This window comes from Macaca thibetana, chromosome 2 (genome assembly GCF_024542745.1).
Source record: "Macaca thibetana thibetana isolate TM-01 chromosome 2, ASM2454274v1, whole genome shotgun sequence".
Lineage (NCBI taxonomy): Eukaryota > Metazoa > Chordata > Mammalia > Primates > Cercopithecidae > Macaca > Macaca thibetana.
In genome coordinates, this window is record NC_065579.1 from 90,048,999 (window position 1) to 90,063,483 (window position 14,485).

A 14,485-nucleotide genomic window follows, 5' to 3' on the forward strand; every position below is an offset into this window, starting at 1 on the left:
TGACTCCAGGAGAGTCAAGATAAAAAACAAGAGGTTCTTCTGACTTCTAATGCGCCACCCCCTTTCGACTACCATAGGCTGGGTGCTTTTAGACCTACAGCCACAGAGCTGGCATGTTGGTTACTTTCATGCTTAAGAGACCAGCAGGATACAAATGTGAGGGACTGGCCTGATGACACCAAAGGAGAATCTGAGCATTATTTGAACCAGTGTTTTGCTACTTTCCTTGGGCAGCTAGCTGTTCAAAGAATTTTAATAGCCAACCTGTAGAAATATGATAGACAACTATTGGTTTTACTTTCAAGATTGAGAAAGAGGTCTAAGGAAACCCTTGTTCTCCCAACTCATTAGAGATGACAGGGCGGCTTCCTGTACTGTGCCCTTACATCGATCACAGTGGATTTTACCATGAAGGGCTGCTCTCAGTGGATCATGCAATCAGGATAAGGGGAAACAGGACATTTTTCCTGAAAGGAAAAAAAATTGCAAAACTAAACCTTAAGCTTTAACATCCCTTCTATAATTTACTCCCAACTTACATAATTCTCATCTACACTGGCACTAAAGTGAAATGTTAACAGTACTTGAAATAGGATTTAAGCACTGTGGAAAATCTTATCTTTAATTTCAAATTGAAAATTCATCCGTAAAATCTGACAGAAGAAAATCCAAACCCTAGGGAAATGAGTTTCTTCCCCCAGAACCATTCCCTTCTATCTATAGCCCCACTTCTCCTAAAAGCAGAAACTCAGCAAGTACGTCAAGGGTGCCTAAACTGTGACTTGCACTCTAGCACATGCAGTCTTACTGGGAAACATAGCATTAGCTGCTCAAAGTCTAAATGCAGCCTAGCAACACTTGGCTAGTGTATGTGTTTAAAAGAGGAAACAGAAAATGAGAAATAGCCCTAACTAGCTTTTGTTCTATTTATCTAGAAGGTCATCCCAAGGACTCAGAACTCTGGGTTTGAGACCCTTTACAGTGTTACTTCCCCACCAGCTGGAGGCTGGGGCAGCTGGGATGGGAAGGGCCTGTGGTAGGGAATGCGGTGGTGTGCGGGCTGTATGCGCCAGGTGTCCACAGTGTGCAGAGCAGGCGCTGTGGCCGAGGCGGACATAAACACGTGACAGGGCTCCTCTGCTTTTGCAGACACTCAGAGCCTAAGAAACGTGATTTGTTTCCTGTTTCAATAGGAATAAAAATTGGGAAGCAGGGACTATGATTATTAGTTGTCAAAATACTAAATACTTCTCAAAGCCCTATGCTGTTTCCACCTTCTTCTGCAAGAAATAAAATTCCATTGCTGCTGGGGAAGAAAAAAAATGAAGATGGAGTTGAGAAGCAGAAATTTTTCGAGTCAAGATATCCCTCAGCACAGCAAAGTTATCCCCCTCAATTATTCTCTATTAAAATTCAGATGAGGAAACTAGGGGTAGGCTCCAGGATCTGGCCTTTACTGTGGGTGACCATGTGGAAGAGACATCCCCTCCTCTTCTATTCTACCTTTTCTATGGAAAAAGTATAAAAGACCCTCATTAAGTGCTCTTGCAGGTCATTACAAAGCATTTCCAGGCACTCAGCTGAGAGTGTTTATGTAAGCGAAGTCCTTCTCAGTCCCTCTGGAGAAACACACATATCAGCATCCTCCTACACAGCTGATATCTAGTGTTACCTCCTGAGAGGTTTCAAACTCTCTCACAAAAGGACAATCTGCCCAGGCCTGCTCTTTTTTAATAGGGAAGGGAAGGCATGCTTGCAAGGCCAATTTACAGCAAGGTAAAAAAAATCCTTGAGGCAAAACACAAGTGCAAACTGCCTTATTAAGGTTGTGAGGATGAAGAGTAGGAACTAAGAAAAGCTCTTTAAAATCCTGAGGAAGCTGCTCTGGATCAGTACTATTACGTTTTGTTTTGCCTTTTAACTGATTGTCCTTTTTATGCTCATCATACATCCCTGGGCTATCCCACAGAGCACACTGGACATGTATCTGTGAGCTGCCGGTGAGCTACCGGGTAAGATGTTGGAGGATGTTTAAGTGTGGAAGCAGGTGGGTGTGGTGGTTCGAACCTGTAATCCCAGCTATGTGGGAGGATTGCTTGAGGCCAGGAGTTCCAGACCAGCCTGGGCAACACAGCAAGACTACCCCCACCCCACCTCCTTGGCCAATCAATCCCCTTGGCCAATCAATCAATCAATCAATCAAGGGTGGATGCTAGTTTGAGGCACATGCACCCTTAAAACCTGGCCTAGTTTTGGCATGATGAGGCTACTTTGGTTTGGGGGTTGCTCAGAGGCTGGGTTTTTCTGGTACTTCCAAGGATGTTCATTTTGGGAGGTTTTGCATTTGATTAGTGTCCAGTGGAAGGGTGATTCCAGTGAGATTCCCTCATTGCTCAGTACCAGAGTTTGAGTATGGTCGTTTAAAAAATGATACTTACCTGACCACAGTGGAAAATTAAACAGGAGTGAAGGCAAAGGAGTAGAGAAACTACAACTTTGTCTCCCCCATGTTAAAACTGTAAGCCTAAGCAAGAAGTGTCTGTGTCGCGGCAGGCAAACACCTGGGCTACTCAGGCCTGGAGTAGACTGGAGGTTAGAGGAGAAGAGCAGGCAGGAATCCTCAATGGGGAGCTAAAGCCACAACCCCACGTGAAGGAGATAAAAGGGTAACAGCCTCAGATCAAGTCTCAACACCTCCCTCTCCAGGGGAAGCTAAACCAGCCTCTCCTCTATTATCACTCCCTTTAGACAGCTACCGTCTAAAATGAGAGACAAAGAAAGGGGAGTGGGCTTCACTGGCTTTGTAGGTCAGTAGCAGCTCTTCCCCAGAAACCCAGGCCATCAGCCCGGCAGTTTAAGGGTTAAAGTGAGCACTTAAAAGAAAACTCAAACCCCATTAAGCCCAGGCTTGGAGAACAGGGAGCAGCAGGGAAGCCAAAGGAAACTAATTTTGGAGGCTCTCCAAGCTGCCAATCACAAGCATATTTCTAACAGTCCCAGTGTTGTTTGAGTTGGTTGTTTTTCCACAGGCTGCACAATGGGGTCTGGTTATTCATTGAAAAAGTCTGCAAGTGAGCCCCGCCCTCCATTCACAACCAATTTGGAATGCTCCATTCAGGCAAGAGGGGGAATCTGCAGCTCTGCTAGCTGGGGCAGACCTAATAGTGCTCAGCGCCCAGCTGTCGCCGCAGGGACGCTTGCTCGCTCAGTACGCTGTGTTTATGTAAGAAATTCAGACACGGCAGGGGCTCTTGCCTGCTGTGCACCCTTCCTAGGATTCAAATAGCCAAGACCCTTGTGGAAATCTGCAAGGGTGTGCAAAAGTCCGCTAGAAGTAAGGTCAGAAAGTGCCCTCTGGCAAAAGGGGAAAGGCAAAAGAAAAACTATCATGTGCCACTCGGTTCAGAATCTGGCTGTAGCCACCAGCTGAGAGAAAGAGACTTCAGTGGTATTTCTCCTGCCCCAGGGTAAGCTGGTTTGCATTAGGGGACAGCTTTCTCTGGAAGCCTGCCTCTCCAGACTTTCTTTCCCATTCACTGCTGGTAGCTGCGCCGGGCGCCACCTGGCTTCCTCCCCAGGGGAGGAGGGCTCTGGAGACACTACTAGATTTTCTGGCTGCAGAGGAGGGGACAAGCTACCTATTACAACAATTTCACAGTTCCTTTTTTAGCTTTGGATCCAGCCTGAAGAGTTCGGAATACCCTCCTGAATGCTCATGAGACATCAAAAGGGAAGAATGTGGAGATCTAAGGTTGGAAGGTGAAATCTACGCCGAGACTTTGCAAAGTACAAGGCAAAAAAACTGGTTTCGTTTCTTAGGTATTTTTTCCAAACCTTCAATAATCACCCTGAGGGAAAGCTGATGGAGCCGGTCTGACAACCACACTTTATTTCAAGGAAAAGCATACTTCTTTATGAAAAGCAAATGCAGGGGATACATTTGAGCTCCTTTTTTTCATCACATATTTGGCTCTTTTCAAATGTCTTATGTATACTTCTCACTGCCTGCCCTCATGTCCCCTCCAGTGAGCTCAGTGCCACTGGAAGCATTTCTCTTCAGAAGAAGAAGAAGTTCTTCTGACCACAGAATCCCCAATCCATGCCTTGGCTCTTCAGATCAGCCTCAAACTCCTGGCCTTTTAATAACTAGATCTTATCCTGCTCCCTGGAATCTTGCACTCTCTGCTTCAGTTTTTCCCTAGATGCTTCTTTCTTTTTAAACAAGGGAGCGCCCTTTATTTTCTATGCAGAATCCTCTTATGTGGAATTCTTTTCCCTTTAACATCTGAGTTGCTAGCCCACTGTCATTTGCCTGCCAGGCCCAAAGGTGTACTTACATTATGGTTATAATTTATACATACACCCTCTAACTAGTGCGGGCACATACTAGGGGCCTGGTATCTTGCCACTCCTTTAAGCCAAGTCTAGAGGGACAGGACAATGATAGAAACTGACGACCAAAGCCTCTGTTAAATGAGCTTGATGAGTTCACAAAATGAATTTTTAAAAAAGCAACCTAATCCGGTAATGGCATCAGCATGCCTGGCACTTGTCCAAGAGCTGGGAGCTGCAACATGACAAGCCTCTGAGCTCCTTGGATTCCAAGTGGAGAAGCACTGTTTGCCAGGGCACAGATGGGGCCCAAGCTGCCTCAAGGGCAGCCGTATGCCCGAGAGGGGGCTGTCAGCCTCTGAGGCTGGATGTACTTTACCACCACTAAAACCCAAGAAATGTGTGGAGGGAACAGTTTCTCGGCAGAGAATCACACACCCCACCCCACAAGAAACTTTTTTTTCTGGGGCTGAAATTAAAACAATGATACTACTAGATGATAGAAATGGGAGACAGTACACATTTTCAGCTTCATTATGCTACCCATGTCTTACTCTTGTAAAACTGAAGAATGCTGAAAGAGGAGGGGATAAATGGTAATTTCTTGATGGATGCCAGGATTTTGTTACTTCTGTCACCTACACAAGTGATCTTGACACAGATGTAACTCCCCATCCCAAGTCTTTCTCACCAAATACAAAGGACTGGTAAGCCTACTGGGTTTTGTTAGATGACTAATAGCACAGAGACACAGAAGGGTAAGAGAAAAATTCAGTTTAAGTAAGTCTAACTGAATTAAAGGTAGACGAAAGCAGATTTTGTAAAACAGATGGCTCCTTTAAGTAAATAGGTACTGTAGGTCTGGGGTCCTTGAGAATACTGAGTCTAGGAATCTTTGAGGCTATCAAAACAGGAAGGATTTCAAATCATTTAGCACCCTCCCAGCAGTAAGGTACCGGGCTAGCTAACAAAGACTTTGAAAGTAACACTGTAAAACCTGGAGTCAGAGAATCTCTCCTCCGTGTTTTCCTCACACTTTCTTCAGCATTCTTTTCTACCTTCAGAACTACTGACTCCTGAAAAGTATAAACCGATGGCCTTGTTTTCCCTCAAACCTCTTATTTTTTAAAAGCCCACTGTTTTCTTTCTTACCTTGCCAAACAAAAAGACTTTAGGATGATCCTTTTGAATAGAGGTGGCCCAAGCAGGAAAATGTGTTTTGCTACACCACACCTAGGACCAAAGACCAAAATGATGTACCCTGTCCAAAGGAAAGGCACTGCCTCTACTATACTAACCTCACACATTAATAAAGAAATCCAGCTGAATAATCTCATCGTGAAACAGGATTAAGATCAATGTGTTTTAGGCTCAAGGGCTGTCATTAACAGTTAATCCTATTTCCCCAGCCGTCTATTGCAATGTATTTATGAAAAGTCGATTTTATCAGTTAATTAGCTGGTCCTTAGGAAATTACTTGTACTTCCTCCAGTTGTTCCATTCTTTTTGAAACACAGATCTTAAAAGAACACTTCAAGGGGAAAATGGGGTCATCTGGATCTTAAAACAATTCTCTAGGCTATATTTGGTATAGAGGCCATGATTTTGAAATAAGATTTTTATCATGCTCTCTACTCAGCATAAAATATCTTATTCAAGATGCTAACAGGTATATATTTACAATATCATAACTGAAATAAATAAGTGAGATTAAAAATCAGACCCGAAATGTCTATTTAAAAACCTGCTATTTATATATACTAAAATCGAGTAATACACTCTTTAAGTACCCAAAGAGTTCAGAAAAATGAATGGAACACATCGCCTTACCCCCACTTTGAAACATTCTTGAGTTCCAATCTTATCCAAGGCATAGTTAGTTCTATGAAAATGTGTAGGAAAGATGTACACACATCTATGCACTGACCCAGATTCCCTGGTTTAGTAGCTCTATGTGTTAAGGTACACATTTAGCTACATACACACTTACGTAGATATACACACATGCACAAACACTTCTTCATATGTAGGACATATGTACACAGTTTTATCTGTATACACACTAAAGGTGTCTTCTAGGAAACATGGCAGTTTTTTTTGTTTTTGTTTTTTAGAAATAGGGTCTTGCTCTGGTACCTAGGCTGGGGTACAGTGGTGTGATCACTACTTGCTGCAACTGTAACCTTGAATTCCTAGGCTCAAGTGATCCTCCCGACTTGGCCTCCCAAAGCACTGAGGTTACAGGTGTGAGCCTAAATGTCAGTTTTTTAATAATTTTTTTTCTTTTATAATTGTTCTCTCTCTTCCAAATCCTAGACAGAAAAACTCAAAGCATCAAGGTATTGAGTAACTTTCTCAGGATCATAGAAGGAAGAGAAGTAACTGCTGAATTGGACAGTCAGAGGTCTACCTGATGCTTTCCTGAACGCCATCTCTAGATATCTGAAATAATGGAGAGCCCTGAATACACTTGAACATGCCACTACTCCCTGGCTCTGCAGCTTTGTGAGAGCTTCTTTAAGAATATTTATCTTTTTCTTACGTCACCTAACCCTTCCCGTTTGCCCCCACTACTGGTCAGTCTCTCCAGCTATTTGGAAATAGCTATGAAAGGAGGGGGCTGGGCAAGACTGTCTCTACAAGGGACATCCAACTCAAGCAATCTGAGATCTTCAGGGTTACTTCTTAGGACCAAAGGATAATGAGGTACACTGGTAGAATCCCTATGATCTATAGATTTCTATTCTAATCCCTTGAATTTGACCTTTAGGAGTTTCCATGCTTTACTGATATCTCTATGTGTGAGGCAGAGGTGAAATCTGTACAGCTAGAAGTAAGCTGGGCATTTCTATAAGATATAAAAGCAATGGTTTCTTTCACTCAAATCAGACTTAAGGATGTATCCCTATGGGCAGGAAACCCAATTCTGAGAAACTTACAAAATATAATCTCTTTAGAAGTTGAACTTTTAGTGTTTAGAGAAAAAAAAAGGCCATAATCTTTAAAACTGACATTCCAAAATAAAAATATTACCTACATTTCTATTCTCTTTCTTTTATGTTTACAATAAATTTATACATATATAATGGAAAATTTTCAAATCACTATTAATAGGAAAGTCTATTACCAGTGGCCACCAGTAAGAATATTTGTTACAGGCCGGGCACAGTGGCTCACACCTGTAATTCCAGCACTCTGGGAGGCTGAGGTGGGCGGATCACCGGAGGTCAGGAGTTCAAGACCAGCCTGGAAATCATGGTGAAACCCCGTCTCTACTAAAAATACAAAAATTAGCCAGGTGTGGTGGTAGGTGCCTGTAATCCTAGCTACTTGGGAGGCTGAGGCAGAAGAAATGATCGAACCTGGGAGGCGGACATCCCAGTGAGTGAGCTGAGATTGCGCCATTGTACTCCAGCCTGGGTGACAAGAGCAAAACTCTCTCTCTCAAAAAAAAAAAAAAAAAAAAGGTTTGCTTTCCCCTGGCAAATCTAAGTTTGGCTAATATTCATTGGTTAAGTGAGTCAAAACAACTCATAAGGTTTCATTAAATTTGAATGAGTTTTTTCCCTCCCCTGAAAAAAATCATGGGCTCTTCCAGAAAATGACTGGAGTGAAGCTGGTCCTGAACTCGAGGCTGTGGAAAGTGCTCATGGAAAAGTAAGTGCATGCAGCCGGCTGTGGGCTCTGCCAGCTCCTCCTCATGCTTCTGGCTGTCAGTCTGAACTACAGGAAAACATAAGAGCAAGAATGAATGGCTCAAATATGCACCACCCACATTTGTGTTCTTGCCTTGCTTCTTAGGCAAGTTATTCTACTTGAATCTATCCCTTCTTGAAGCTCTACCTCAAGAAATAAAGTCAGAGGGAAAGAATCATTAGAAGACCTTTTCTAGGCTAGTCAACCATCTTTTATATCCTTATAAGATAGAAAGGCTCAACCTTAGGCAGTTAAAACAAAAAGTAAGCAAAGTAAAAAAAAAATCATACTTGGTAAGCAGAAACATCTCCCAAATTACCTCCATTTAAGGTACAGAATTTTAATTAAAGAACTTAGAACATTCTATTTGCTGAGCAGAAATTATTTCTAAAGAGCCAAAACACATTTATTGATTTCTTCACTTTAGCCTATTCCCACAGATAAAAATCTCTCCAAATATAAATCCTGCTTGCTGACAAAGAACATACCCTTGCTTCAGCACATGCAATCAATCTGAATGCAGCCATCTCATCTCCCTTTTAACTCTTTTGGGTTACAGAGAAACAAACAAAAGTGTCATAAAAGCATTTCAAAGAACCTCTGCCAAGAAAGCCACCTCCCAAACAGACTGCAGTTTATGCTGCTTTGAGCAAGAACTGGAAAGGCTGGGCCAAATTGTCAACACAGAACAAAGTTGGATTACAAACCCTGTCTTTCATCTTGCAAACACACACACACACACACATACACACACACACACAAAATTTGGGTTATCTTTATTTAGTCTTTCAGTGGCAGGCTTCCCCATCACTTGAAAGCAATCAAAGGGCAATAATTAACATGCATTTACTCTCCTATAGAACACATCCACAGCAAGCTGTGACAAAGCTAAGGTAACCATGCATGTGTGTGTTACAGTTTATTCTCTTTTACAGTTTCATGGCATTGTGCCTTGGACATGAGGCCTATCACTAAGGAATGTTTAGCTGCTACCTCTGTTCTTACATTTAAAAGATCTGGAATACCCAGCTTTTTACTTAGAGACAGACCTAAGATACTGTCTCTCCAGTGGCATTTTCACACACATACACCCACCTACCCAGAGATAAAACAAAGCTGGGAAGAATCTGTTGGTCCAAAATGAGAAATTGAGTCCTTGCATGGCTCAGGTGCTTGCTATTATAAACTATGACTAAGAGACATGAATTTCTCTATGATGCAACTCTCAAGAGAGGCAGCATTTTCTCCAGGCCTCTCTTAAACCTGCTCATTCGCCAGTGACTAATGCTCTCTAGAGCAGCCCTGTGCTGCTCAAATTTCATCAGCCAGCTTTGTCCTTGATAACTCCGCCTAGACCATAAAAGCTCCCAAACCTGTTGAGGACAGCCCCAAATGATCAGTGCAAAGTAACCATGCCCCTGCCAGTGCTGAAAACCATCTTTTGAGCTTCCCACTGCATTTTATCTCTAGTAATGAGCGCTTAGTGGCCATTTTAAGGAAAAGTTTCTCTTCTCTGAACAGAAAAGCCACAGCAACCACATGAAAAGTAAGAGTAAATCAGGCCACTCTGTGACCACCCCTTGTCAGCTTTGGAGTAGAGACAAAATTGACAACTGTTGGATGAAGCCAAAGTTAACTGGAGTTTTCCATTAACTATTTTCTGCACCTTTAAGAAAAAGAGAAATATCAGGTTCATGATTCACATCAAGGACTTAATTTATAAAACAAACCCCCAAAAAGCCACAAAACAATGTGTGATTAATAGATGCTTGGCCCAACACCATATATATTATGTCAGTTAATTTATAATTTTGAGCTTAAAACTTTGCAATATTCTTTTTTTTTTTTTTTGGAGATGGAGCCTTGCTCTGTTGCCCAGGCTGGAGTGCAGTGATGCGATCTCAGCTCACTGCAACCTCCGCCTTCTGGATTTAAGTGATTCTCCTGCCTCAGCCTCCTGAGTAGCTTGGATTATAGGTGCCCGCCACCAAGCCTGGCTAATTTTTGTATTTTTAGTAGAGATGGGGTTTCCCCATGTTGGCCAGGCTGGTCTTGAACTCCTGACCTCAAGTGATCCGCCCTCCTCGGCCTCCCAAAGTCCTGGGATTACAGGCATGAGCCACTGCGCCCAGTCAGCTTTACAATATTCTTAAGGAAAAAGAAATTTAGGATAAAATTATGTTCAGTAAGTCTTACCTGCAATACAGTAGAAACACTTTAGAAATAATTTTAATAAGAAATAAAAGTTTTCAGGGTTAATTCTGAATTATTAGAAGAAACTAAATGCATACTACTGTCTAAATCTGGCCATAGCTGAAAAAAGCATATTCTAGACATGGATGATCCAAGACCAAACAATTTCAGAACAAATGTGCCATCACCAGAAAGGTACTTACAGTTATCAGACTGAAAATCTGGGACAAACTGTTCATCATCAGGAACTTGTGCTGGAAAATAGATTTTTATTTTAGACCTTTAAGTTTTATTAAAAAGCACAGTAAAATGTTTTATATGGAAAATAGGACATCCATGAAACTTGCCTTCAGCTAACCAAGCCTCTTGAAGTTGACTGAGATCCTGAAACAGCTCTGAAATTGAAAACAGAAGACCCCAGAATGAGGATATTTCTTCTGCTAGGGAGAAGACAGGGAAGAATCTACATGCTACTGTCACTGGGAGCAGGGAAGCCACAACATAGGCAGGGAAAGCTTTACTACCTTCAGAATCGTGAGCCAGATCTGTGTCCAAAAACTTCCTCTTTCTGTCAATCACAGGCCGCCCTCTACATTCCTCAGATCGAGATTTCTGAAAGAGGCCAACAGAAAGTGAAGGCTCAAGTGTAGTAAAGAGGTCCAAAGGGGGTCGACTCACTAAACCAACAGGGGGAAGAGTCATATTGGAGAGGGAGGACAAAACAAACCAAAAGCCACATAAACTTACCCCTGGGACCATAAAAGGGACTTGCTGATCATAAAACCCATCCATGGTGCTTTCAGCGTCTCTAATACCACTTTGAGAGGTTTCAGCATTGAGTAATTTCTGGGGGAAAAGGGATCCTCCTGTAATATGAATTTGGGAGATTTTAACTAAGAGGGGGGAAAAGAAACTAAGGGGGGGAAACAATTTTAGATTGCCTTTTTTTTAGGGCCTGTGCAAAATTATTACCCTTCTGCGAAGTACTTAAAACTTACTCAAGGTGCAAGCTTTACAGACCAAAGACGGGCTTGATTAATGGTATCAGAGGTACATGATGTACTTCGTGCCAAATCCATTTACCCAGTCATCATTTTTTCTTTGTTTTTAAATCATTAAAATTACAGATTTGCTACTGTCTGTCCTCTACCAAAACAAAACAAACCAAAAGCCCTTATTTTCATTATAAAACGGTGATTTCAAGATTCTCTCACATACTCCAGGGCATTTGTAGTAGAGTTTTTAAAAAAGAGATAATTTAATTTTTAACAGTACAGTGTCAGGAAGCAGAGAAATTGAGTTTAAGTATTCCAAATTATTGGCAATTAAACACCTGACATACATGGTGTTTCTAAAAGCATTTTGTAGGTCAGTGTTAAAACACTATATATAGTTCCTAGAATAAATTGATCAGAGGTATATTTATCTTCACACACAACTCTTTATTTAAAAGAGGTCTAAACAGATATAGCCATCTGTAATGTCACAAATATCTCCCTGGTTACTTACAGAGATATTTGTGACATCTCCAACTTCTAAAAGAATAAAATGCCTATGAAAAGTAATGGATTAAAAAAACTAATTCCATTGCTTGTGGTACAATGCATCTCTACCAAAGGTCTTTTAAAACTTAGGCTGTTTCTTACAGTGGAGTCATTTTTTCTAGACATACCCCCCACCCCACCCCCAAATGAAACTCATTTCAGGACTGGTTAAGTGTTAAGTCTGGGGAAAAAGGGGTGGGGGGGGGGTTAGAAGGGAGAAAACTTCTAACGTGAGTGGAATAAAGTAACAATTTTAGGAAGGTACCATCTTCCTAAACACTTTTATTCTCCAAATAAAAACATCGCTAAGTCAACAAAAGGTGGAAAAACATTAATTTCACTCACTCCAGCTCTAAGCAATTCAAAATGCTTAAAGGCTAATTTCTTTTGTTTAACATATACACAAATTTTAAACAGGAAACTTTTCCCCAGTAAGCAATTCCATCCAATTTGTTTTTCACACTATGTGTAGCATATCAAATTTTTCATAAGTGAGCAGGATACAAGGAAACCCTTCACAGCCAGCCTCCTCCTCAGCACTTTGGCCCAAGGAATCAGATTATTTTCAAAGTCAAAGGAAAGAGAGGAGCAAAATAGCACACAGTTCGTAACTTCCTAGAAAAACACTCGCGCCAGCCTGCCTGCGTGCCCCGTCCAAACAGCACAAGAAACGTTCAGAATAATACCTCTCTCAAATGCCACCAAACCGTATACAAAATTTGAGAAACCTCAGCAGTGAGTTGAGGGGGCATGAAAGAGTGTGCTCTGTCGCTTATGAAAATCTGTCAGATTAAATCGTGGCCTTAGACATTTTGTGAATGTTTGTTAGGGGGAAGGGGACAACCAGTAGAAGACGGGAGGGGGAGATATTTTTCAGTCTCATGATGAAATACTTCACCCGGAAGAGCAAAAAAAATTCGAAAAAAATTAAAAGAACTAAACTGCCATAAACGAACCGAAAAGAGACATTCCAAGGTTAGAAAAATTTTATTCCAAGTATAATTTTTTAAAAAGCCTGAAGGAAAGGCTCGAGTTCTCCAGGAGTTTAAACCACTTCCTTTGCCCCCCCCCACCACCCGCGCCCCGGGTGCCCCCAGGAAAACTTTAGCACAGCGCAGCGGCGCGATCCAGGCCCCTCCCCTGTGGCGCGCAGCGGGCCCGGTTTTATGAATGGGAGAGCGAGCTGCGGCCGCCACATCAGGTAGAGGCTGTAACTGGATCTCTCGCGCTGGGCCCCATTCACAAAATAAGACACACTTCCACCCAATTCCCAGCCTTCCCCATTCATGAAAACTCCTTCAGCTGCGCCCCCGCCCCCACTTCCAACGCACGCCCAGCCTCCGACGCAGGCCCCTCACCCCAGCGTTTTAGGAAGAAAGCTCAATGCTTCATTCACAAAAAGGGAAAAAAAAAAAAAAAAAAAAAAGCCGCAGGGAGCAGCGAGCCAACGAAAGAAACCCGCTTCATTCATAAAGTCACCCACATTCATAAAAACGAGGTGCTGCGGCCGGCGCTACCAACCGCTTCCAATCCCTCCCACCCCCAACATCTCTCCTTGGCACCCCCTCCTCGACCAGGAGTTCAGTTCCCCGCCCCGAGTTTTCTCCACCTTCTGAAAATGCGGCCAGAACCCTAATCCACCGCGAGGCTCCAGCATCTTTCGGTGCTGCCCCCTCCACACCCGTGTTATCCCCACCATCCCCAGGCCGCTGTTCCGGTGCGCCCCGATTTTTCTCGAGTCGCAGCACAGCCCGACGCCCTCAGCCTGCTAGGTGGGAGCAGGGCGACTGCATGTCCACTTTCCACTACCTGAAACTTGCAAGGCCTGCGTAAGTTCCTGATCGACCCCCGCCCCCGCAGGCTGCACTTGCCTGTGTCATTTACCCCCTCCCGGTGCTCTGGGGGGCAGCGCCTCTCAGACATTCCCCTCAAACTGCTTCCCGCCCCCTCCTCCCAACTGCGGAGCTCCGCCAAGCGTCTCTTCTCGCGAGCCTCCAAGTCCCCTCGGGGCTCTCGAATCTCCAGAGACTGTGAAAGCCTCGCAACTCCGCGATCCCCCATCCACTCGGGAGCCCCCGCACTCGCGCTCCCGCGCGCCTCCCCCACGGCGTGTGGAAAGCCGCTCTCCCCGCGCTCCGGAACCGTTAGCCGCACCCGCCGGGCGCCTCCCAGGAACCAAACTGGACCGAGCCGCGGGGGGAGGGGGCGGTCAACCCGGGGGGGGTCACCCCAGGTACTGCACCCCGACTTTGAAGACTCTGAATCAACCCGTGAACTCTAGCCAGCTGGGCCTGTCGGACCCGTGGCCGGACGCCCCTTCCGATCTCCCTCCTGCCCCCGCAAAGCCCCCTCACCTGAGGCGGCCGCTCTCCTCCCCTCGCAGCGGCCCCGGCGGCGCAGGCGCGCTCACGCACGCGCGCACCGGGCCTGGGCGCCTGGGCAAAAGGCTGGGCCGAACCGCTCCGAAGACGGTGAACCGCTCCGCGCACCAGCGGCTGGACTCTGCGCCGCAGCTGCCAACCAGGCTGGAGCGCTGGCCCGGCCCCCCGCGGCCCCGCTGCTCCGCCCGCCGCCATTGGCCCGCGGCCCTAGCCCAGCCTTGTTCCCATTGGCCCGAGGCCGTTCCCGCGGCTGTCCATCACCTCTTGTTTACCCTGTCTGCGGGCAAATCCAACCAAGCCGCCCCATTAACTCCGGCCCCCATTGGCCAACGATGCATC

General features: G+C 44.4%; 1 protein-coding gene across 1 annotated transcript in view; it reads right to left on the bottom strand.

Moving 5' to 3' along the window:
- Positions 1-14,269, bottom strand: part of ETV5 (ETS variant transcription factor 5) — a 62,373-nt gene extending 48,104 nt beyond the window's left edge. The window contains exons 1-5 of the mRNA XM_050780253.1: positions 14,120-14,269; positions 10,969-11,087; positions 10,746-10,833; positions 10,569-10,616; positions 10,425-10,475 (exon numbers count right to left, since the gene is read on the bottom strand). Of these exons, the coding sequence (XP_050636210.1) occupies positions 10,425-10,475; positions 10,569-10,616; positions 10,746-10,833; positions 10,969-11,013 (232 nt within the window). The 5' untranslated portion in view covers positions 11,014-11,087; positions 14,120-14,269. The remainder of the gene's footprint in view (positions 1-10,424; positions 10,476-10,568; positions 10,617-10,745; positions 10,834-10,968; positions 11,088-14,119) is intronic.
- Between the last annotated feature and the right edge of the window lie 216 nt (positions 14,270-14,485).